Genomic DNA, 26,848 nt, shown 5'->3' with positions numbered 1-26,848 from the left:
TTTTCAAATATAAGTTCAAACTGGCAAATATAAGAACATATTTATAACCTACAAAAGGGGAAGGGGAAGGGAAACGGGCGAGAAAATGATCAATTTAATTTTTCATCAGATTATCAAGATAACCTATACATAACCAATCCCGTTTTTCTGCTACTAAGACAAACACTTCTGCATTATTGTCAGCTACATACATCTACCTTTTCTTAGAGAGCATACCATAGTCAAATAGGCTCATTCACACACTGAGTAAAATAGGATTGAAGTTCCTTAAACATTCCATAATATCAGAAGACAGGTAAGGAGCTATATCGATATATATCTTTATATTGTTTGAGGTTTCTATTTTTAAGTTTATGAAATCAAACATGACATGGCAGCAGCCTGTTTAAGGGGGAAGGGTGCTGGGGAATTAGAAGAGGCAAGCAGAGACACACGCACACACATTCACAAAACTGACCACAGGTTGCGGACGGGATGGTCGGTAGTTGTGGTTTTTAAAACCGCGCGCTGTCCTTGAAACGGAGGCCGCACACAGCTCCATTAGATACAGATCCAGTGCTCTTGATCTATTATTTACAAAGAAAAACCCTTCACTGCTTAAGTGCCCCTTCTACTTCAGCCTTCCATTTCAACAGCATCAAACAACTTGGTGGGGGAAAAAACACAAGACACAACAACTTGTGTTCATCACAACGTTCCGTGCAATTCAAAATTCTACTTGGATGGGGAAAAAAAATTAGAATAACCTGAACACAGGATGTTGGCTAAATGACAAACAAATGAGAGGTTTGTCATTTTCTAACAAGCGATACAAGATTTGATCATCTTTCTGTAAGAGAAATTTCTATTTGAAAAGAAGGGAAAAAATTCAGGAAAACCCATTTTACCTCAAGGATGTGAAAAGAAATGTTTTCAAAATGTATATTTGGTATGAAATTCTTTAATTATCAAGTCTGCTCTTTAAGTCAAACTGCATTCGATCTAATTAGTAAGCTTAGATCTCACCTTCATGCTGAACTTTAAACTCTCTGAAGCCAATTAAAAACTATTTAAATGAATATTAAAAGGATTCCTGTGATCATTTCTGACATGAGAGAAAACATGCTTTTCAGCAAAAAATAGGTTTACACAGCATGCCTACATTTCACAAAACACTTGAGTTGAGTTTTGCATTTAATCTGTGTATTACCCTTTTTCGATTCTGCCATCCAACGCTCTTCCTCAGCTGTTTTATCATCCTCGTTCAGGCATATCTGCTGCCAATACAGTTTTAACTGCAATTAGAACTGCTTTATTATTCAGTGCTCTTCAATTTTCAATAACTTAATTAAGATTTACTGGACAGTACCTATTTCCTACTTTCATTTCAATACACTACTGAATTGGGCACACATGGAAATGTAGCAATAACAAGTTGGAATCTGGAAAAAAAATTCTTACCAATGTTCAATCTGATAAGCCAAAGCAAACTGAGACTACAGTAAAACACATACTCTTTCTCTCTCAGTCTGGGTCTTGAAATTGCTTTTTAAGAATTAATAAATTATTCTGTTTGCTGAGGAAATTAAGTGCTCCCATGCAAAGCCGTTACAATTAACACTACTAAATGTGTTAGGTTACACTAAAGAAATCCTCACAGTATAATTATATCAATGAGTCACTTAACTCACATATATTAATTCAATTTATCTTCATTTTGAACCATGTGGACTGATGGATTGTCATCATTAGAAATGACAAAACTCCACGCTAGAGGAAAACACAGACCTGCTAATGCCCTGACTTCTCCTTAAGCCCACACACCATTGCCTCCACTAAGGGCGCCTCCAAGTTATCAAGGGATGTATTCTCTGTTAAGGACCAAAAAGTCAGAGCTTCTGATCGAGATGCAAAAAAATATCAACTGGACTCTCGGAACCTACAAACCGGTATCAATAAAGAAAATTCCAACACAGAAATCTCAATACTAGTAAGTTCTTAAGACAAAGACCATTATATATTTAGTATTAAAGAAACATTCACCCAATATTCCTTGGGAAAATGCTACAAAATCAATGCCATTTTCCCCAACCATGCAACCTACTGATAAGCATTTCTGATTAAAAAGGAACTACAGTGCCAGAGCAAACATATTAACCAAGAGAACTCAGCTGGGGATATTGTCAGGAAATAAGATGTTACCAGGCAAAGTAATTCCAGGATTGTTCACAGGGATTTCCTTCTGAAAACTCACAGGAGTAAAGGGGGCCTTATTAAGATTTTAACAATCATGAGACTATGATTTGACCTGTAACAACTGATAGTCCAACTAAACCCATCACGATGGTCATCCTGGGTTCTGAAAAGTAGAATCACAGTGGGAAATTCGAGGCTAAGTGACTGGCTTTGCATTTGATTCTTAAAAGGCTGATTTTTATATTTAACATCTTAAAACATCTGACCCAAATATTTTGATTCCCCTCTCTCTCTTAAAAAAAGGTCCTTGGAAAACTAACATAGAAATCCTTGGGTTTATGATGCCCCAAATGTCATTATTTATCTCTAATGGGAAACAAATTAGATGGTGAGGAGCACAGGAAAACTAATTTAATTTCTTTAAATGCTGGAGAAATAAGAGAAACCACACAATTCTTTGGGGCTTGGAGAACTGGGAGCCTTCAAGACTAACAAGGACAGAGGGTCACAAATTCTAAAGGGGGTGACGCTGCTCTAAGAAATGCCTCATGTCTCCTTCTAGGTAAAGGCGCCAGCAACACGGAAGCCCCATTTCAAGAGAAGTCATCAACCTGGCCAGTGTGTCCAGCCCAGGCAGCTCTCCTGGGCAATGAGGATGTCCTATGCCCTGTGATTCATGCCTTCATAGCCACTGAGCAGTTAGTTAATCAAGCACTGGTGGGGAGGTGGGGGGGAAGAATTAAGTAAGGACATCAAGCTGCTTTGGTAAGTTATAAGTTGTTGATGTAGTGAAAATGACAATATTTCCAATTCACGTGCTTACGGGTGTTTGTGCTCTTACTGGCGATCGGGACTATTACTGGACCGCTCCTGCACTGAAGTGCAGGGAGGGAGGCTGCAAACTGCAAGCTGTCAGGATTTCACCAACTTGACGAGGCAGACCTGGATGGCCAGTGTTTGGGGCGGGTTTTCGGTTATAGAACCCAAAGACTCCTGTCACTCATGGGGTCCCTAATTAACTACTGCTACTACATCAATATGACAAAAATAAGGGAGTTTGCTTTTCAGATAACGGTGACTCTCTGCTACAACCTAGAGTTAACATTAACAAATGAATTGGAAGCAGAAGAGAAGAAGCCATTTTATAAACCGCAATGACAAACAGAAACCCACCAGAAAAGCATAATCAGGGAAAAGTCTTCTACCTTTTGTTTTATTCCTTTTAAAAGGAGGAGGAGCTGAACACACAGACACTGGCCAAACTCGCCTCCCATGATTGCCTCATAAGCTTAAAACACAATATTGCTTGCCTCTGGGGAAAGACAACACACTCCTCTATAACATCAGAGGGAAGGTGACAGTGCAGGACAGTACGATCCCATTCTGAAATTGCTTGGTTTTCATGAACAAATAAATGATGTTTTGGTGGACTTTGAACTTTTGCTGTTCACATGAAGTTTAGGAACGTTGGCAAGGAAAGGCACCCAAATCCAGTAAGTTGATTTAAACACTATTAAGTAAGCAAGGGAAACTGCTGTGCCCTTTACAACACATATGTGTTCTTAGAGAAATTAGGTGTGCACACACCCAAGCCCCAAGCTGCTACAGGGAATTATGAGGCCAGGGGAGGAGATTTTAGGAGAGCAAGTCCTTCTGAGCCTTGCCAGTCACTAGCCTGGTGGTGATTTCACCCCTGCCCCAAGACTGGTGCTGCATGCCAGGGAAGAAAAGTGTACGTATGCGCGCATGTGTGCATGTGTGTGTGTGAACATGCCTGGCCCCTTCTGCTGACAGCACATCCTCTACAGACAAGACAGCCTCTACCTCTTTCCTAAGCTCCTTGTAAACATACCCAGAGGCTAACATACAATGGGCACATCCAGTGAATAATAAAGTAAAATTGAATTATGTCATGCCTCCACCATAGCAACGCCTATTGGCTCTCTCCTCTCTCCAGGAGAGCCCTGCCAATGTTCCTGCTGCCATGTGGAGCTGGGAGTGTGCTCCCATTAGGCACAGATGGAAAGCATGTCGCAATCACCTGCCCAACGCAGACTGTGAAGCTGGTTTCAAATGCAACCAGGCATCTTAGTACAGTCTGGACGGTGGTGTTATTTTTTTCAAAACCATCTTGTTTTTGTCTAACATCTCTTCAAGGAAGTTCAAGAGTGACCATTTCTCATAATCTAAGTCTCACATGAAAACAGCCCCATTTTACAGACAGAAAAACAAGCTCAGAGGATTTAAAACTGATTTGAGATTAGCTGGTTAGTAATTTTATTTATGTATTATTTAAGACAAGGTCTCACTCTGTTGCCCAGGCTGCAGTGCAGTGGCGTGTGATCACAGCTCATTACAGCCTCCACCTCCTGGACTCAGGTGATCCTCCAACCTCAGCCTCCCGAGTAGCTGAGATGATGGGCACATGCCACCATGCCTGGCTAATTTTTGCATTTTCTGTAGAAATGAGGTCTCGCCATGCTACCCAGGCTGGTCTCAAACTCCTGGGCTCAAGTGATCCTCCTGCTTTGGCCTCTGAAAGTGCTGAGATTACAGCCGTGAGCCACCGCACCCATCTGGTTAGTAATTTTAGCAAATGAAAATGAGGAGGAGGAATTATTACTGCTGCTTCTATAAACATAGTAGACTCTTCCCGGTATCCTTCCCTTAGGTGCACTAGGAGATTCATTCGCTGATTCAACAAATACTGATTCAGTGCCTATTTCATGCCTAGCTCTGTTCTAGGCACTAGGGATAGATAGATGTATCAGTGAATCAAAGTCCCGCCCTCAGGGAATTAATCTAGAGAGGGAGATAATTGTTTACAACTGTCAAAAAGCTAACAGATACACCCCTGGAATATCCTGATGGTATGATTTCCTCAAAGTCAATTAACCTCTAACAGAAACCAGTTCTATGACCATCCAGCCCAATGTTCAATTCACTTCAATTATTCTGTGCCCCAGAAAATATAAGTGAAAAGCTTGATTTATATGCTAGAAAAGAAACACAAGTTTTTAATCACCACTTAGGAAAAAAAAAAAAAAAAAAAAAAAAAAGGAATGCCAAATGCTAAATTATGCTGTCAAATCATCTAAAGATGAATAGTTATTTGCACCGGAGGTCAGAGAACATTACAGACTTGGGGATTATGGTGTTAACAGTCAGATCCCCTTTTTTCAAACCAATCTAAACTCGGAGCTGTTGGCTATTTTGTTTGACCTATACAGTGGGCCAGATTAGTCTATGGTTGGGACAGAAGCATTACAGGCACTCAGGGATTGCTCATGAATACCAATTAATATTAATTTGGATTTCTTCTCTTAGACCCAATACATAGTGTAGGCTTTCTTGTACTTCCATACTTAATTTTAGGGCTTTATAAACTACAACGACTCAAACTACTGGCATGAACTCTTTTAACATTTTTAGCTACTTTTCCAACTATAAATTAGGTAAAATATACAGATATAGGGGTCAAAAGCCAGCAATTAGAACCAACATTGTCCTTCACTATAATTTTGGGGCAGCCAGGCTTGTGAGAAGAAGAGCTTCCTTTACCAAGGGCATGTGTATACTACATGTTTATTGCTGTGTCCTAAGTATAAATATATAGAACCAGTTAAGCACTGGTTACGTGCTGTTTGTTGCAGATATTTACATGTGAAAACACTGCTTCTGAAAAATCTTTTAGGAAAAAAATTCTTAAAAAAAAAATAATAACCAGTAGGCAATCTCAAACATTTCAAAGAAAATGTTAGAATTGGAAATTCTTTAAATACAGTTTCTAAAATTGACTTTTTAACAATTATTCAGACTGTGATGGCCTGATGAAAAAAGTATCAGAACCTAGTATAACAACTAAAAGTTCATTATTATCTACAAAGATAATATTTTTAAAAATGCATCTGTATTCAGGCATCAGGGAGAAAAAGAATTGACTTCTCTAACAGAAGAGCTTTGCAAATTCAGAGGAAGAAGTCAAGAATTATCATGCTTGTTTTAAACCAAAAATATAACTGACGTTTTTAACATTTTCTAAACATGTTTCTTTAGTGGCTTCAACAGGTGTTTTCGAAGTGTAAGCACAGCAAAGCTATTTTCTGTGTGAAATGATGTTATAATCTTCAAACAAGTCACTTTTTAAAAGATCTATAAAATATTAGACATTCTGATATAAGCCATGATTTAATTAGAATATTTAAGTTATCAAAGAGGCAGGTAAAACAGCAAAATGAACTGTATGCACATTATGTTTCAAAAAACAATTGAGGCCATTGCATCTAAGCCTCTTGCTTATAAAAGCTGTATGGGGCTTCACTTTCCAACCCTTGAACACCAGATGTCAGGATGCTTAACACATCTGCCAGCCTTTCATAATATCTCACTTAAATCCCACACCCAGCCAGCGTGGGGGCGCTCATACCTGTAATCCCAGCACTTTGGGAGGCTGGGGCAGGTGATTCACCTGAGGTCAGGAGTTCAAGACCAGCCTGGCCAACATGGAGAAACCCCGTTTCTACTAAAAATACAAAAATTAGCCGGGCATGGTGGCAGGCACCTGTAATCCCAGCTACTTGGGAGGCTGAGGCAAAAGAATCGCTTGAACGCCGGTGGGGCGGTTGCTGTGAGCCTTGATCGCACCACTGCACTCCAGCCTGGGCGATAGAGCCAGAGCCTATCTCAAAAAAACAAAGAAATAAAAATTAAAAAAATAAATCCCACACCCTTACTGGGACATTGATGGCACTATCCCTATTTTATAGATGGTAAAACTGAGACTCCAGGAATAAAATAGTTTCCTCAAAATAACACTGTAAGTGGCAGAGTCAGGATTTGAGCTCAGGTCTTCTGACCCTAACTCATCCCAATCCCATGGCTAAATCCCCTTCAAGTCAACACCACATGGCAAAGGTTCATGATGGAAAATGCCAGCGCCGCAATTCTAAAGCTAGAAATACGCTCCTTTCTGATCAACACATTACATTATGTGGCGCATGTGTGCACGCGCGTGTGTTTGTGTATACACACTGTCGGCAGGGATTGTAGTGGTTAAGGGGACAGTTGGCAGGTATGGTGGTACAATTAGTACAGATAAACCCTCAATAGCCTATCTGCCTTCTGATTTTTAAATAAACAAAGGTTGAATGCTATAATTAAGATCAGAGTGCCTCTGAAAGACCATATGGCAAAACGAAAATTAAATGAAAAAGTCACCAGCAGGGAACGGGAGAATATGTTATTCCTAAAGTGGAAGAAGTGATTTTTGAACAAATGTTTTTAACTCTGATGTCTGGAGGAAAACAGCAACCTCCCTGCAGAAACGACGGCCAGGACCAGGGCAGGCAGTCCTGGGAAGAAATGGAGCACCCGGGCCCTGCAGACGCTGGAAAGGGAATACCACGTCCATACTGTAGGGGGCGCTCCGCGGTGCTGCCAGCCTAGGCTGACCTCGTCCAACCTCTCGGGTGACGGGGTTCCTCCGGGATAATGCAAACCCAGAAAAGCAGTCAGTGCAGTGGTCAGCCACACTGATGCCTGGAGGTCCCTAGAGTCCTACTCCTTTTTTTAATACTGAGAAAACAATGGCATCTCTATGCCCACAATGGCTTCAGTATGCACCCCTCCCCCCCACAATGGCCCCATTCAATCCCCCACCATGAGCGATTGCCCCAAGTTTAACGGCCTGTGTTAGGAGAGCACCGGACACAAAAGGAGGTGTTTCCAGGTTCAGTGAACACTTTACATCCATTCATCCAGGAAGGGACAAAAGCGATTCCCCACTTCACCTCAGACAGAGCAGAGGCTGGGGCTCTGCCATCCCCACCAAAATGCAACCTTTGCCTGGTGGGGTGAGGGTCCACATTGTGTTTAAGGATCACTGTGAAAACATGGTTCCTGATTATTCTACCTCCAGCTAAAAACATTTGCATAAAAACGGGATTCTTTTGTCCCCTAAGAAGAGCCAAGAGGAAGCTTGGTGGGGAAGTATGGGGGCAAAGGGGGCTGGAGGCTCTCAAATGAAGACCAAGAAGGTCAGCAGACAGACTCTAAATTATACTGTGGAATCTTTATTAGGAAAATAGCCCACCTCTTTCTTTACATTCAGTTTTTACTAGGGTTCACTGCTATTTTTATTAAGGAACCTAATGTTTACTTTGTGTAATTGCTTTAATTACTAAGTGCCCCTGCCAGCAACACTTGACCAGTATAGGCTGCTTTAAGAAACACCATTATTTCACAGGACCCAAAAACATTACTTCCCTAATTGCAAGTGATGTACCTTGATGTCTTTTTTTTTTTTTTTTTTTTCTTTTTTTTGAGATGGAGTCTCGCTCTGTCACCCATGCTGGAGTGCAGTGGTAAGATCTCAGCTTACCACAGGTTCGGCTCACTGCAAGCTCCGCCTCCTGAGTTCACGCCATTCTCCTGCCTCAGCCTCCCAGGTAGCTGGGACTACAGGTGCCCGCCACCACGCCCGGCTAATTTGTTGTATTTTTAGTAGAGACAAGGTTTCACCGTGTTAGCCAGGATGGTCTCGATCTCCTGACCTTGTGATCCACCTGCCTCGACCTCCCAAAGTGCTGGGATTACAGGCGTGAGCCACTGCACCCAGCCATACCTTGATGTCTTGACCACAAATTTGTACATCAGGGCTTGGGTATCAGTCAACAGCTCCTGACTGTACTGGTTAGTCAGTAAGGCTCAATTTCTTTTGTGGGAGGGGAGGGGGGTAAGGGGAGGGACTACAGAGTTTATACGAAGCGCTAAGATTTGAAATAGCCCAAGTCATACCTCCCTCCTCAGAGAGCCACCCACCCAACCCAGTACCCAGCCGAGCTGGATTAGTCATACTAAACATAGCCCATTCCCAACCAACCCTTCAAGCTTTGGCAGGCCAAGCTCTGCTGACATTCCAGGCCCAGTTTAACATTACATAATGAGAGCTTCACTCCCATCATGGGCTGCAAGTCAAAACAAACTTGCTGAACTCAACCCAGGGCACCGGCTTCTTTCCCGGTTACAGGACACGGGAGTGCTAAGGGCAGAACACAGCTCTTCACAAAATTATAAAACCAGTGAACTCTTGCATTCATTCTGATCACGGTCAACTCAGTCAGGGTGGTTCTGAGTTCGAGAACTGGTGATCCACAACCTATATACTTTTCAAGTTTTCTCACAGTGTTGGTGCCAAACTTGTTTTCAAAGGATCATTTTCATACATTTCTATGTTTGAGTTTTTAACAAAAGCCCAGAAAGCAATACTTTATAAAAAGATTCCCAAATACCAGTCCTCTGGGAAAGACTAGTTAGTTATTCATTCATCATTCAAAATATACACATAAATGGTAACATCTGACTGTCTATGTATCGCTAAAGCACATTCACAGCTTGAAAAGTTTCCAATGTTTTTTATGTATCAATTCCAGCTCACTGCTTTCTAGTTAACCTTTAGCAGAGATGATTATATTAATCCAGCCTCATCACCATCACCAGCCTCCTGATCATCACATCAACACCCGGGGCATCCGACAAAAATCAGGATTTCAAGTGGAAAATAAGTGAATTCATACTGAACACACTGAATTTCACACAGTAATCCAGAAAGAGCTTGAAATTAATGGCACTTAACAGGAATGGTTCACAAAATTAAACTCTCCCTTGAATCAGAGGTGGCAGAGGGGAAAGAGGAAAACCAAGCGATCTGGATTCTAGTCTTGATTCTCCCACTATCTGGCTGCACACGATTGCTTGACGTTCCAGCAGTCTTCTTTCTCTGAGCCTCTGCTTCCTCACTCTTCAACAGAGGATTTGAAAAGTGGTCGGGATCAGTCCGCTCTCACAATTCCAAGATTCTGTAACAGATTCTACAAACTCACCCACCCCAGCCACAGTGACCGCATTACTCTGGTGGGGGTCTGTTTGCATTAATATTCTCAGTGCACTCGGGTCCATTTCCCTGACCTAAGTTATTTTACTTTTCTTGTATCAGAAGCCCAGGTTTCAAGGGAACACCTCAGAGCCCATTTGCACCTTACCTGTTAGGTAACATTCCACTTACTGCTATCTTCTTACTATCTCCTTACCCACAGGACAGTCCCAATTAATCTCCCTAGAGAATCTCTTTTTTTGTTTTGTTTTGTTTTGTTTTAATCCTGGAGACAACTAACTCTTCTTAATAAATCAGGATACTAATTACAAACATCAATTGCCAGAGCCCCAAGGGCTGCTTGCTCTATTCCAAATAGCTCTAGCTTACTGTGCTTTTAAGATTATTTTGCTCTCTCCTCTTTCTAAACTGTAAGACCCTGGAATGCTCAGAGACTCTTGTCTGCCTGGAACCTGGACAGGATGCTTTTGGCAGACAGGATCTTCGTGATTCTAAGAACGGCAAAGCGAAGACTTGATGTTGAATGAGGAAGAACTGGAAGTGTGGTGGGAAACCCCACTAGGCGGGTGAAGCGCGGGGGCACCTCCCTGGTCACCAGGCAGAAGTAAGCAGTGAAAAAGGAGGGAAATGGACCTAGGAGCATCTAGACTGCAGTCAGAACAACAGCCATGGTAACTCCCAAAACTTCGAAGGTGGACCTGCCCACCACATGTCCCTGTGCTATGGCTTTCTTGGGCAGCCTCACTACCAAAACGACTCACATGAAGATGGAGGGGATCCAACCAGGCAGGGAGTTCCAAATCCCAGAAGCTCTCAAGGTGATTTCTTCCCAGACAGGAGCAGGCCTCGGAGCAAACTGGGACTTCCTAGGAGGCCCAATGGGAGCCGACTTTGACTCAAGTCGTTCCTCCTGGCTAGACAGTACGCTTCCTAAAGGCAACACCTCAGTCCTCTCGCTCACACCCTTGTCCCCAACACCAGAGCCCCGCCTGGCACAGAAGTCCTCAATAACATTTTACTAAATAGACTCAAGCTCTCCCAAAAACTGGAGTCCCTGTCATGTCACTCTGGAAGTTAACGAGACCTATTGTGCAGGCTTTTCCATAATTTGTGTTCAGAAGCAGTAAAGAGAGACCTACATGTCTGTCCCACAAAGCCAAGTTAATGGCCTTTGCAACAATTATTTTCACAATCTTCCCCTTCTTTTCTGCTTCCTGCCAACATTGCAGGGAGGGAGGTTATCAGTCAGCAATCTGATGTTTGAATAAGCGGAGGCCGACTTAACTGTGCTCTCCTTCATCCCATGACTTCGAGGAACTGTTTAATCCTCATGTACCAAGCTAATGGGGTGGTCCTGTCTTGTCTGCCTTAGACCCTAGCCTGGGACCCAAGCCCCCAGACAGCCAGAAGAGTAGAACTGTGTTGAGTGTCACCTGATGTTACAGCAGTGGGAACAGATCTTCAGGCTTTATAAACATCCAGGTGTAGAGCTCAGTAATGCTGAGATATTTGAGATCAAATTAAATAAGTGGCTTACCATATGTATTTTAGGCCATCTGCAAGACCATTAGGACACTGTGTCCTTTGTCCTAGAATTGTAGAGTATGGTATACGACACTATGGTACCACCAAAAAAAATCACAGGCTGCATTGCCCTGAAAAGGATAAATAAGAGGCTGGGAGACGGCGTTAGGGGTAAAATCTCACTTCTAAGACTTTTCCCCCAGTGCTTCTCAGTGCCCCTCCCTGGTGTCCAGATGACATCTATTAAATTCAGGCACTGCTCCACAAGGGATCTTGGCCTCTGGCTAAGAGAAGAATAGCATCAAAAAATTGCTTGCCAACAACCCATAAATTTAAACAAGTCAGGATGGCAAGAGGAGGCTGCCTGGGAATCATCACAGAGGAGAAGTCAAAAGCAGTGTGGTTTAAGTGGGACACATAGACAGACACCCCTCCAGCATGATGTTCCTCCTTTAACAAAGGCAAATCCTTCAAGCTCCCACGAGGATTAGGAAATCATCTCTTTGCCCATGTGACCACTTACAGTCTTGAAACCATGGGGGAAGGATCGCCAATGAATAGCACATCTGACTGGACCAAAGGCATTGAACTCAGACCCCGGCCCATCCTAATTCTCAGGACGGGGCTGGGAGTCAGGGGAACAACATATATGCAAGGGCACCGATTTCATTCCCACACAAGTGGGGGCGTAGCTTTGATAATCAGAGCACAGTCCTAAGAAACCAAGAGCCCCAGCTACACTGAGCCAGCTCCCTTGACCTGGAACGAGGCCTGGCTTGCTCCTGCCTCAATGACTCCGTCCATACAATGGAAACTGTCAAGCCGTGCTAAGGCTTGCTTCTCCTTCTAGTGTAGCCCATCATCATGGGGAGTGGAATACAGCAGCGAGGACCACACACTGTGCAAACATACACTTGATGCTCTCAGTACTCACACCCACTTGCACAAAAGACATACCATTAATAAGTACGAAAAAATGTGGGTTTCCTCCCAGAGCCATCTCACGCATTGCAACCCCTCCTATCACTGGCAACCACCATTAACATCTGATTCTCAATGCAGGCAAATGGGGGACTTGCAAAACACGAGGGTCCCAGCATCTGCACATCCAAAGCTCACGCTCCAAAGTGGACTTTCCCCTTTAAAGCCCCCTGTTAATCATTCTACCAAAGCCTAATTTTTTTTTCTTTCTTACTTCCCGGGATCCAAGCAATTTTTTACTGTGGGTGGTAACAATTGTAGAACTGTTTTTAATTATTTAAAAAACAAAACCACACACACAAAACAAAACAAAACAAAACAAAAATCTATGTTGCCAATTGCAGAGAGGCTCAGAAGCCACAACTTCCGGTAATAAAGATTTTTTTCTCCACAAGGATCATAAGCCAGCGTATCTGGACAGCATCTGTGTACGCTGAGCTTCTCATACAGCTGGGCCCACTTCCACATTACAGGACAGAAGGTTGTCATTGATGGGGAGGTGGGCAGCCTGGTTTGGACAACATTTGAAGACCCAGGCTTCAAATCCCAGTCCTAACAATCACACTCGGTGGAACCAAGGACGAATTATTAAAAAGAAAAAAAAAGTCTGCACCAGTTTTCCTCTCTATAAAATGAGGGGGAAAAAATGGTTCCTACAAATCCAGAGTATTAAATGAGTTAATATATGAAAACCACTTAACGCAGAGCCTGGTACACAGTAAGTGCTCAGTACGTGTTAGCGACTAGCTTATTTAAACAAATTTTAAGTAATATTGGTTTTTCTCTCCAGTGGTAGCTGTAACGGTGAAACAATAATACTTATGAAAAGTTTAATCCAGTGCTAGAAGGATAGTGAATTAACACAGGGTGTGTAGTATTAACATTAAAGCATACCCCACTGCTACTAAGAAGAGGGTTCAAGTTTCCTTCCTCTCAAATCAAAGAAGTGAATTAAAAAATATAGATATGTCCAGGTGCTCATGCCTGTAATCCCAGCACTTAGAGAGGCCAAGGAAGATGGATCACCTTAGGTCGGGAGTTCCACACCCCCCTGGCCAACATGGCGAAACCCCGTCTCTACTAAAAATACAAAAAATTAGCCGGGCGTGATGGCGGGCACCTGTAATCCTAGCTACTCGGGAGCCTGAGGCAGGAGAATCACTTGAACCCAGGAGGCGGAGGTTGCGGTGAGCTGAGATCGTGCCAACGCACTCCACCCTGGGTGACAGAGCGAGACTCCGTCTCAAAAAAAAAAAAAAATACAGATGTTTGCCAGTTTCCATGTATGTCACTTGCCTTATATACTGTAATTCATTCAAATCTCCTGATAAGTGAAGATAGGCATAATAATTTCCTGGTTTTACAGATACAAAAACTTAGGCATAAACAGTGAGTTGCACATGGTCACTCAGCTGGTCAGAGGCAAAGCCAAGGTTTGAGCTCAGAGTATGGAGCACACGCTCCTAACCATCCCATTAAACAGATATCCTAGACACCGAGTACCAAAACCACATTCTTTCTCACTTCTTTTTATTTTTATTTTTTTTAGACAGAGTCATGCTCTGTCACCCAGGCTGGAGTGCAGTGGCGCGATCTTGGCTCACCGCAACCTCCGCCTCCTGCCTCCCGAGTAGCTGGGACTACAGGCGTACACCACCACGCCCAGCTAATTTTTTTGTATTTTAGTAGAGATGGGGTTTCACCATGTTGCCCAGGCTGGTCTCAAACTCCTGAGCTCAGGCAATACACCCGCCTTGGCCTCCCAAAGTGCTAGGATTATAGGCGTGAGTCACCACACCCAGCCCCTCTCTTCTTTTTTGTAAGAGGCAAGGTTTTGTTCTGTCGCCCAAGCTGGAGTGCAGTGGCTCACTCAGAGCTCACTGCAGTCTCGAACTCCTGGGCTCCAGAAATTCTCTTGCCTCAACCTCCCAAGTAGCTGGGACTACAGGTAGGCACCATCATGCCTGGTTAACTTTCTAATTTTTTTTAGAGATGGGGTCTTGCTATGTTGCCCGAGCTGGTCTCAAAATCCTGCCCCCAAGTGATCCTTGGCCTCCCAAAGCACTGACAATATAGGCGTGAGCCACTCTCTTATGCGATAAGATACATCTTCCTCAAAAGGTTCGCAAGAATTATGACTTTATCATTAAATCTGAAAGAGGGAATAACAAATTGCTCCTTTTTATAGGGAGGAAACCAATTCATTGAGTAGAACATCCTATTAAACACTGAGAAGGATAAGATACACATTGAAGAAGGATGGATTTTTTTTTTTTTTCCCTGGAGATGGAGTTTCGCTCTTGTCACTCAGGCCGGAGTGCAATGGCGCGATCTCAGCTCACCACAACCTACTCCTCCCTAGTTTAAGCGATTCTCCTGCCTCAGCCTCCCGAGTAGCTGGGATTATAGGCATGCGCCACCACACCCGGCTAATTTTGTACTTTTAGTAGAGAAAAGGTTTCTCCATGTTGGTCAGGCTGGTCTCGAACTCCCAACCTCAGGTGATCCAGCCACTTCAGCCTCCCAAAATGCTGGGATTACAGACATGAGCCACCACGCCTGGCCGAAAGATGGAATTTCTTTTGGCTAACTTGAACCTCAATTTCAACTAAAGTGCCCTGTTCCACACAACATGAAAAAAGAATCCGTATATTCCTCCACCTTCCCTTTCCACCTGACTTGTTAATCATGCCCAGAGGGTCGCAATAAGTTTTAACTGCAGACAGTCGTTTCAGTTAATGGCATTCTAAGCCCATCAGTTTTCAGTGGGGAGGATGAGAGAATCTTCCACTGTGTTTTTCTAAAGCAAATATTTAGTCCTTTCATCTTTTAGTGCCCTAACATGCAATCTGTCACCCAAATAAGAAAAAAAAAAAAAAAATACACCTTCTCACGTGGGTGTTTGCAGAAGTGACATCACGTCTCCAACGTCAATCAGACAAATGGCAAACACGTTCAGAGCAGAGCTGATCATTCTGCCTTCTGCTTTCTAGAGGCATATTCGAGAGAATTAAGACCCCACAGTGACACTTGCTATACTTGTGGAAAGAATGCCACCCACTTTCTAAAATACCCTATCATTTCAATGAGGATGCTGAAAAGCAACTTGTTTCCTGGCTACTTTGTTCTTTCTATGCTAGGTACCCGCGCTTGGGATGCTTTGTTTAGAGTGTGTGGTTGTTAAAAATGAAAACCATTCTTCTCCCACCTGGAAGACATTCCTCTACAGAAACCTGTTGCCAGACAATGGGAGTTTCTTATCAGTAAAAGTCCTTCCTCTCAGCTAAGTCACGGATGACCTGACTCTACCCCACGCTGAGAATTCCTCCAGCCTGCTAAAAGAGAGACAGAGGCAGCGGGCACTTGGGACAGAAAAGCTGGGGTACTTGCGTGGAGGGCAGTTATAATGTTTTTGCTTTTTCCTGATCCTGAAGTGATTTTAGATGCTGTAAAGCCAGGAGAGCTACAACTGTGTTCTGGATGCCACCTCCCCGCCTCTCCCCTCCCCTCCAATTTCTGCTTTCTGCCCAGGGTCACTGCTCCCACTTCTCAATTGGCTGCGATGGCAAGTCTCCAAGTAATTACAAAGACAGGAATTGGATTACACAAGAATTTACATGTGTGCGATGGCTATTACCTTCCCCAGCAAAACGCACGGCAGAAGCATCATCTACTGTTCACTCGAGTGTGACACTCTGAGCTGGGACCTCGGAGGTCACCTCTCATTTCCCAGGGGGAGGACAAGCACACACAGCAGATCTCCACCACACACATAGCCCTACATTGCACTTTTCCCTAAGAAAGCATTAGCTCTGAACAACAGCCAGGAAGACGGCAGCTCTGGTCTTCCTGTGCGTGTAGCAGCTCGTTCCAGAGCCTGGGTGGGGATGCAATGAGGACTGGTGCAGGCAGCTTGGGTGCTCTCCTCTTGCCATTCCTGGTTTCATCTAAGTCGTGGGGCTGGTGAGGACAGCCTGGGAGGACCAAGTTGGGTCAATAAAATCTACAGACATACCATCTTCATTTTAAACATTATGCCCAAATCTTGAAAATCTGTCCTGACACCTGAGAAAGAGTAAAATAAATAATTCAAAGTAGAATACTCCCAAAGTCATTTTCACTCTGAGGACTACATAGTTAGCAATAACATATTTCCCTCACTATTTTGTTCTTTGGCCACTGTTGGAATTAGCTTGAATTCTCATAAATCCACAAAGGGGCCCAGAGTGTGCTAGGTGTACGGGCAAGGACAGCCCACAATGAAGAACAGAAAATCCAACCAAGACTTGCCAATAACTAACAAGCTGACAACCATGGCACTGTAGTTACATCTCTTTCGCTGGAGAGGGCTGGAGAAACAGGAGAGCAGAGCCCCTGACAATCAACAGTGAACATTAGCCCTGGAATGGATGAAGTGAATCAAGTCAGCACTATCTATCAAATGGAGAAAATAATAAAAATAAAACCCACATCTCCAGTGACTACACAAAGGCAGCAACAGGACATGTACAGGGTGATGGAGCCGTTCTGGGTCCTATGTGGTGACAATAATACGAATTTATACTACAGTTCATAGAACTAGAAACTAAAAGAAAAAGTCAATAATCACAATATACTTTAAAATACATTTTTTTTAAATTTTTTGTTTTGTTTTGAGACAGAGTCGCACTTTGTCGCCCAGGCTGGAGTGCAGTGGTATGATCTTGGCTCACTGCAACCACTGCTTCCTGGGTTGAAGCGATTCTCCTGCCTCAGCCTCCTGAGTAGCTGGGACTACAGGTGCATGCCACCACGTGGGCCTGGCTAATTTTTGTATTTTCAGTAGAGACGGGGTTTCACCATATTGGCCAGGCTGGCCTCGAACTCCTGACCTTGTGATCCATCCACCTGGGCCTCCCAAAGTGCTGGGATTACAGGCAGGAGCCACCGAGCCCGGCCTAAAATACAATTTTTTAAATAAAAATCCCACGTCTCACATTTGACCCTCATACCTTAAATCAGGGGCACAGAATTGCATGCCAGTGAATGCAGATTTGAAAAACAGTTGCAAGTGACCTGACCAGGGAAGACCCCAGTGCAGAAAGCCCCAACAGAGACCTGGATATTGTAGATTTTGTTGTCCTAAGCAGGAAAGGTCTAAGAAGAAACAAACATACCACTACATCACAAGGGTCAGGAGCCTGTGCCAGACACTGCTACCCCTACCAAGGAAATGGAGAAAAAGGGCAGGGAAAGGACCTATCTTCCCTTCAGGTACGACATGTGTTTCTTCTTCTTCTTCTTTCTTTTTTTTTTTTTTTTTTTTTTTTTTTTTTGAGACACAGTCTCACTCTGTCACCCAGGCTGGAGTGCAGTGGCATTATCTTGGCTCACTGCAACCTCCACCTCCCAGGTTCAAGTGATTCTCCTGCCTCAGCCTCCCGAGTAGCTGGAATTACAGGCACACTACCACATCTGGCTAATTTTTGTGTTTTTAGCAAAGACAGGGTTTCACCACTTTGGCCAGGCTGGTCTCTGACTCCTGACCTCAGGCGATCTGCCCGCCTCAGCCTCCCAAAGTGCTGGGATTATAGGCGTGAGCTACCGCATCAGGCCATGACATGTGTTTCTGAAGCCAGTAAAAGATGCCATAAGCAATCCCTCCAGGGTACACCTTTCCCTCTCTTTTTTTTTGAGACAGAGTCTCACTCTGTCACCCTGGCTGGAGTGCAGTGGTGCAATCTTGGCTCACTGCAACTTCCACCTCCCGGGTTCAGGTGATTCTCCTGTCTCGGCCTCCTGAGGAGCTGGGATTACAGGCGTCTGCCACCATGCCTGGCTAATTTTTGTATTTTTAGTAGAGATGGGGTTTCACCATGTTGGCCAGGCTGGTCTCAAACTCCTGACCTCGGGTAGGTGATCCACCCACCTTGGCTTCCCAAAGTGCTGGGATTACAGGCGTGAGCCACCGCACCTGGCCTCCTCAGGGGTTCTTCTACAACTGGCAAGAGGAAAGAAATTTGTCCTGAGAGAGTGAGTTGTGACAACCTACACACTGGACTTCCCCCTGGTTCGTTACAAGTTGCTCCTACTTTCTAGTGGAGCTCATTTCTCACGAACAAGTGGACTTCTCACCTGTCACCCTGGCCCCTGGCGAACCACAAGGCTTACCACAAATGCTGCCACAAACCCAGCAGGCAGGAGTTGGGATGAGCACTAAGTGAGAGTGTGTGGGACCCCTCCCAACCTGTCCTGTGTGTAGATCACAGTCAAGCTACTGTCATCTCCCCCAACTCTGTTTTTCCAAACAGCAAGAGGCTACCACCAGGACAGGGATGGTGATGTGGGGCTCAGGCTAAGCTTGTCTGACCCAGTGACCGGTAGGGTTGGAGCAGAAGCCGAGCGGGGGGTTCCATGTCCTGCGGTCACTACATGCCCCCTCACTTCCCCCTCTTACTTATTCTTCCTCTGTTGTCTTCGTTGCTTTCCCATCCCCACCCTCCCCTCTGGAAAGAACTGGCTTTTCCAAAACAGAAACTTTCATTCTGAATACAAACAGGCCTCTAATTTAGATCCTCCCAGCCAAGAGCCTTTCTCCCTGCTGCCCCGGCCCCTGAAGCTGGCTGTGAGTGCGCTGTGACATGGCCACAATCTAAAAGGGTATGGCTGCTCCCCTTTCATTTTTGGCCCCTGTAGAAGAAGCCAGACATTGACCAGGAAAAGCAAATCTGGCCTTCTATGGTGCTTCCAGCAAACTTTTAAAAAAAAAAAAAAAAAAAAAAAAAAAAAAAAAGAAATTACTGATTTTTCTTAATGCAAACCGGTTTGAAACGGCCTTTCAGAGATGTGACAGAGAACATGGATGGGTGTGAAGTAAAAGGTGAAAGATGATGGTGCTCCTGGCAAAACCGGCAGCAGCTGATGCAATCAATACCTTTCCAATAAGGTCCATAGGACAGGCCTTATAACGAAGAATAAGAACTCAGATCTGCTATTTTGCTGGCCTAATAATCACTGCCCTTATAAAAATGAGTAAATTAAGTTCCAGAGTCTGGGCTGAAATATGGTTCCTCTCCATTTCCAAATTCCAAACGTCTACCTTGGTGACATCATAAAAGGGATTAATACCTGAGAAATAGGTACATCAACAGAAACACTGACTGATAGGCAGATAATGTGAAAACCACCCCTGCAGCGTCGGCCCCTCTCCCTAAGTGCTAACCGCGTATTCTCATATGGGAGACCCTGTATGGAATACAAAGTCTTAAGGCTAATTTATACTCTCCCTTGACGCAGACCAGCCCATTAAAAACTGACCTGTCACCTCACAGCATTAGAAAAGGGGAGGAGCCAAAACAATCAACTGTGGGGATGCCATGTCACACACCAAAGGCCCAAATCTTCTCTACGAATGACCTTTGTCACACGAGACACAAAGAAAATACGTGGCTCACAACGAAAGGGGAAAAAGGAGGTAGCCACTAACGTGGAGAGACATGGGCACAGCTTGCGGTGCCCTAGCGGGTGTCAAGTGGGCCCACTGAAGCTAGGATGCAGGGTGCAGGAATACTCCTATCTTCTGCATGGATGAGCTCCTTGGAAGACCTCGAGGAGAGTGCCTGGGCTTCCTGCTTAGTATACAAAATGAAAAGGAGAGCGCTTACAATGACATCTCTTTGCAGCCCAAGGAATGGTGAACAATGAGGGGAATGGGGCCAGAAATGATCCCGGCTTCTCTGCGTCTGTTTTCCTGGTGGCAAGCTCTGCATCTGATAAGTAGAGTGGGGCTATGTCATGTTCCCTCTGCACTGGGAATATGACCTCACTGAAGCATTAAAAATTCCCAGGGAGGAACGGCAGTGTCCACTGACACTACCACAGTGGTTGATCAGCAGAGAAAATGTGTCCACTCATTTAGCCTAAAAGACTTCAACAAAAAAATTTGGCAGATAGAGAATGTGGGGAAGGAAAAAGTTAAAATAATCTGGTAGTCCCAACTGCCATCCTACCCAGTCAGCATGAACTGGGGTAGATAGGGGGTGACAAGGAATTGAATTTGCTGGCCCACTTGCACAGAACAATCCGGGGCTATACATGCAAGGCAATGAGGGGTCACATACATCAAGGGGGCATTATAGAACGTTCCAGAATCACTCTCTCTTCACTATTTGCAACTTACACCCTCTGCCACATGAGATGCAGTTGCACTATTAATAGTGGAACTCTGTTTTTTGGTTTTGTTTGTTTGTTTTTTTGAGATGGAGTCTCACTCTGTTGCCCAGGCTGGAGTGCAGTGGTGCAATCTTGGCTCACTGCAACCTCCGCCTCCTGGGTTCAAGCGATTCTCCTGCCTCAGCCTCCTGAGTAGCTGGGACCATGTGCCCAACTAATTTTTGTATTTTTTTAGTAGAGACAGCGTTTTGCCATGTTGGCCAGGCTGATCTCAAATCCTGGCCTCAAGTGACCCACCTGCCTCGGCCTCTCAAAGTGTTGAGATTTGAGGCATGAGCCACGGTGCCCGGCCAACAGCAGAACTTTGGAAACAGTCTGTGTTCGTTGGGGCAACAGCTAAGCATATTAAGGCACAGGAGAGATAACCATTAGTACTTTCACAAAGAGTTTCTGTGGCATACATAGGAAAGTGTTTCTAGTATAGAGAGATGTAAAATAAACAGAAAACAAGTGCATGTATCGTATGATCCCACCTATGATTTTTAAATCACATTTTTTAAACGACTGAGAGGAAGTATTTCAAAATATTCACTTTGTCTTGGAGGGGTATTTCTTTGGTTGTCTCATCTGCTTCTTTATATAATCAGGGGTAGGAGATAAATGAAAATGTTTAGTTAGCAGAATGCTTGCTAATTCAAAGTTATAATGTAGAGACTTATAAATTAGCAAATACTTCCCTTCTAGTGCACTTCATTGTGTAGATCCAAATTTTCCATACATATCACGTACTGAAAAATACAGTACCCAGGAAATGAAGCAATATCTATATTTGTTTCAAATGACTAACAAGCAAAAATAAAACTTTGACCATGATGACATGCTTTTTAGAAATCAGACATATAATAAGCCACATAGGATGTGGTCTAATAAACCCAAGAAAAGTTTCATTTCCTCTCACCAAAATGGCTAACTCCTTGTTTATGCGTCTAGCTTGGCAAATTTAGCGGAAGTCTCTTCTTCCCTGAAATTTCTAGATTGAGAGGTTAACAAGCAAGTAGCAGCAACAATGTGGCCCCCTCCTGAAAATACACACATGCGTGTGCACGCGCGCACACACACCCCCCAAAAAATGCAATAAAAACTGGCTGAACACCAGCAAAAGGGTAGGTCAACCACAAAATCAGAAGGACAGAGTGCACCATCTCGCTAATCCCCGGCCACTGATCAGGAAAAGTTTATAGAACCCCTGAAGAGGAAGGAAACAAGGAATCAGGGAAGGGTTTGGACAAAGAACTTTTTAAAAGTTTGTTTGCAAGTATTTCCGTGAAAATGGTATTGACTGAGCAATTACAGGAAGAAAAAAAAAAGAAAACTCTTTCTTCTTATCTGAATGCGGTTATATGCCATGGGTCACACCCTATTATTGTCACTATTAAACATGTTAATAGCCTCCATGTAATGACTTTGTGTGGCGAGCTTTAAAATGTACATGAATAGCTAACTAGAAAGAAATGACTCATCCCTGCCCAGGTGGATATTGACTTTCTGAGTCACATTTACTCAGCTGGTCTACCAACCTTAATTCCCTAGAGGAAGGGATCTAAAGGGTTCGAATCCGGCTGAATTACATGGAAAGAAAGAGAAGGGACAATGAATTTGAAATGTGGATGGGACAGAAAGTACAACTGTTGAGACTTGTAAGAACTTAGGTATCCTGAACCAAAATTTCCTCCCAACTCCTAAGGTGGCTGAGTGAAGAAAAGGATCAAACACGTTCTCCCTGAACAAGTGGAAGATGGCTGGTATCACGGCTCTGAACCATGGCCAATAACCATGGCCCTTCATTACCAGTAATTTTATAGCTATCACTCTTCAGCTGTGTGATCTCAGGGATGTTGCTTTCTCTCTCTCTGGCTCAGTTACCTTAATTGCAAAATGGGAATAATCACAGCACCTCCCTCATAAGGTTGCTATCAAGGTTTGGAAAAGTTAATATAGGAGGTAGTTACAGTAATTCTTACAATAGTTCCTGGATCACAGGAAGCCTGTGTTAAATGTCAAGGGATCTCTGTAGGTACCCAGTGGAGCAGACTAGGGGAATATCCCATGACCACCCCCTTTTTTGCAGATGCAGGAATTGCATCACAGAGCGGGGAAGCACCTTGCCAAAAAAGTGAGGGTTGGACTCAAACTTAGTTCTTATGACCAGTCACAGGAGGTCCCCACCACACTCTGCAGAGCTATTTCTATCACACCCATGCTGTGGGATCAGGATTTTGAGACATCACCAAAATTCTTCCCCTGCCCCCACCCCCCCACCGAGGGAGTCTTGCTCTGTTGCCCAGGCTGGAGTGCAGTCGTGCTATCTTGGCTCACTGCAACCTCTGCCTCCCAGGTTCAAGCAATTCTCCTGCCTCAGCCTCCCAAGTAACTGGAATTACAGGCATGTGCCACCACGCCTGGCTAATTTTTGTATTTTTAGTAGAGACGGGGTTTCACCATGTTGGCCAGGGTGGTCTTGAACTCCTGACACCTTGTGATCCGCCTGCCTCGGCCTCCCAAGGTGCTGAGATTGCAAGTGTGACCCACCACGCCCAGCCACCACCAAAATTCTTGAAGTAGGTACTAGGAATGTTACATGTGAATTTCCATGAAAACCTACAGGGAACACATAACTGAGCTATTCCAGCAGCGACCGGCCCATCACACGGACGCACCATCAGGGTGTGACTCCTCAAGAATCCTGCTAATTGCCTGCACCAGTCTAAGCCCACCAACTCTCTCACCAAGCACTCCCTTTATATACAGCCCGTATGTGAACCTTTATCACTAATGGAGAAATTGAAGCACAGATCAGTCGGGTAACTTGCCCAAGGTGGCACAGCCCATTAAGTGGCATCTTTATATCTCACCTATTCACGGTTTACAGATTTAGATGACATCCTGGAAACGTGGCATTTTGGCACGTCCCTGGGAGATGCTGCTGGGTTCTGAGGACAAGGCTGAGAAATGCTCAGTCACTGGCGCCAGGGATCTAATCAGCTCCTGCGGATCTTGAGTTATAAGGAAGAAACCCAGTCTTTCTGTTTCGTTTTCCTCATACTTAAAATGGGTGCCCGGTTCCTTTATCTACCTCCTGCCGCCAACCAAAGATTAATGAGTTACCATGTGCCAGGCTCTGATGGGAGAATAGCTATATTCATATCATCTTAACGTAAATAGCCAGAATGAACAGCTATGCTTTTAAAAGCTGAACCAACTACAGGCTACTGAAAAAAATCTTCCACCAGGCCATGGCTAATGCAGAAGAAAGGGGGCCTCCCTGCTCTATCAGACCCAGGCCAGTTAAAGGGCATGCTCCTTACACACACAGGCAGTAGCTCCAGGTAATCAAGACATAGGCATGGCCCAAGAACATGCAAGATCAGAGGCAAGCGTGCAAGACAGCGAAAGTCTGAAAGACTCCAGAAACATTTTGAGACGGAGTCTCACTCTGTCGCCCAGGCTGGAGTACAGTGGTGCAATCTCGGCTCACTGCAACCTCTGTCTCCCGGGTTCAAGCGATTCTCCTGCCTCAGCCTCCCGAGTAGCTGGGATTACAGGCGCGTGCCACCACGCCCAACTAATTTTCATTATTTTTAGTAGAGACGAGTGTCACTGCTCTCGAACTCCTGACATGGTGATCTGCCCACCTCAGCCTTCCAAAGTGCTGGGATTACAGGTGTCAGCCACTGCACCCAGCCACATTTTCAGTTTTATGCACATTTGGCTAACAGGGAATAGTTGGACCAGAGGATTTCCACTTTAGTACATGAAGTTATTAAAGAGAATTAGGCACATGTTATAATATCAAAAACTGTTCCAAAATTAAAAGTAGAAAGAATTTGCAAAACCTTATGAGGTATAATACCAATTTTGTGAAACACTTTTAAGGTTTGTGCACATGAATGATTAGAAATTTGGAAATGTATCCAAATATTGAGAGATGATCAGACAGACATGGTGGCTCACGCCTGTAATCCCAGCACTTTGGGAGGCTGAGGCAGGCGGATGGCCTGAGGTCAGGAGTTCAAGACCAGTCTGACCAACATGGCAAAACCCCGTCTCTACTAAAAATACAAAAATTAGCCAGGTGTGGTGGCAAACACCTGTAATCCCAGCTACTCACGAGGCAGGAGAATTTCTTGAACCTGGCAGGTGGAGGTCACAGTAAGCCAAGATCACACACTCCAGCCTGGGAGACAGAGTGAGACTCCATCTCAAAAAAAAAATTGAAAAATAAAAAAGGCCAGGTGCGGTGGCTCACACCTGTAACCCCAGCACTTTGGGAGGCCGAGACAGGCGGATCACGAGGTCAGGAGATCGAGATCATCCTGGCTAACACAGTGAAACCCCGTCTTTACTAAAAATACAAAAAATTAGCTGGGCTTGGTGGCGTGCACATGTAGTCCAGTTACTCAGGAGGCTGAGGCAGGAGAATCGCTTGAACCCGGGAAGCAAAAGTTGCAGTGAGCTGAGATCGCGCCACCGCACTCCAGCCTGGGAAACAGAACGAGACTCCATCTCAAAAAAAAACAGAGAGATTATCAATAGGTAATAAGAATATAGGTATTTACATTTTCTTTATATAGTTTTACAGTTTCTAGTTCTCTTATATGGCTATTTATCACTTCCTATGCCAGAACAAACTTTTAAAGATGATTTATTCCACGTTTTCTCTCTCCAACAGCAAGACTTACGTACATATATATCACTCCAGGTTTCTGCCTGCTGGAGGCACTGCTTTCTGTTCCTGTGGCTCTAACACAGCACAGCACACAATAGGTATACAATAAATGTTTTTAAAAACAGAGGCTTTATTAATCGGTTCATAAATATTCAGTTTTCTTTTTTTAAAAGCTAACATTAGTACTAAATCATTTGCTGTTTAAATCTAAGCATTTCTTGAAAATTTTTCATCTGCATTGACTTTTGCTTTTCTCAAGATAAAAGCATGTTCTAGATGTTCTTTTTTCTTTAGGACTACTAATTTGAAGAGAACTGCCACTCCCAAGCACTGAGTAGTGTGGGGGATTGATGTTGTACTGAATTATTTAAAGGAAATTAACAATGCTTCCTGTCCTTGGAGAGCAACACCTGCAAGTAATGCCATTCACGGCTGCCTCTGGGAGGTACTGTCGAGGCAAAGCGGGCATTTTCCAGCACCCTGAATTTTAAAAGAAAATCTTTAAGTTCTAAATTACTAGTAATGAAGGCGAAGTTGAGGTGGTAGCTTCTCCATTGCGAACTGTGAAGAGTGCCAGGAGACACTTCCTGGGGCCAAGTTTAATGGGACAATGTTGTGTTCCTCATTTTCACGGAAGTTACGTGTGGCACTGGATCACGAGGCCTTCACTGGGAGCCAGGCATCCTGGAAGCATGGGAGCACCACCCTCCACCCTCTCCTTGTAAACAGGCGTTTTTATGGCTATGATATCCCTATCAGTGGTCAGCACACCCAGACATCATGGCACCCGAAATGACAGTGACCCGCCAAGAATTCAGGGACCGCAGTGGATGGGCCCTGCCCTAGAGAGAGGTAAACTTTGGATGGGCGGCTTCATTTCAGAGCTAACTCATCTCATACCGTCATTCTGCTCCGAGACCTACCTCAATACACCAGGGCTCCCCAACTTTTTGTAAGGAGTGGCTCCTTTTCATGTCCCTGAAGACTTGAGTGCTGACAGTGAAGTCTGAGGGGGGGTAGAAGTGCTGACAGTCATGTCCCTGAGTGCAGCAAGGGAGGGGGCTCTGCTGCCAGGAAGAAAGGGGAACAGAGTAAGGCTCGGGAGTGAGGGGGACACGTCACCAAGGCACACACAGCCCCCAGCCTTCCTTTCTATCCTAACCCACATTTCTACAGAAGCTCCAAGCAAGAGGGATTATAGTTCCCAGCGCAAATCAGAACTCTCCCATTTCCCTGCCATCCAGCTCAGGGTCCCTTCTAGGAACATCTGAAATGCAGCCTCCTCCAGGCAGCCTTCCTGTTCTGTATTCTCACCCCTACCCACCATTCTCCTAATGGGCATGGCCTCCCCTTCCTCTGAGCCTCTCAAGAATCACCTAGCTAGCATTTTCTCTCTCAAC

General features: G+C 44.3%; 1 protein-coding gene across 39 annotated transcripts in view; it reads right to left on the bottom strand.

The window, feature by feature from the left end:
- Window positions 1-26,848, bottom strand: part of TCF7L2 (transcription factor 7 like 2) — a 218,305-nt gene that overhangs the window by 51,663 nt on the left and 139,794 nt on the right. For 14 of the 39 annotated variants that reach the window (XM_050804366.1, XM_050804394.1, XM_050804372.1 and 11 more), the window contains one exon: window positions 26,372-26,515. The exons of 22 other annotated variants lie outside the window; for them this stretch is intronic. In XM_050804366.1, the coding sequence (XP_050660323.1) occupies window positions 26,372-26,515 (144 nt within the window). The remainder of the gene's footprint in view (window positions 1-26,371; window positions 26,516-26,848) is intronic. 3 more of the 39 variants (XM_050804367.1, XM_050804395.1, XM_050804398.1) reach the window with 1 other exon arrangement.

Source organism: Macaca thibetana, chromosome 9 (genome assembly GCF_024542745.1).
Source record: "Macaca thibetana thibetana isolate TM-01 chromosome 9, ASM2454274v1, whole genome shotgun sequence".
NCBI classification, from domain to species: Eukaryota; Metazoa; Chordata; class Mammalia; order Primates; family Cercopithecidae; genus Macaca; species Macaca thibetana.
This window is presented reverse-complemented; position numbering and strand designations above follow the sequence as displayed.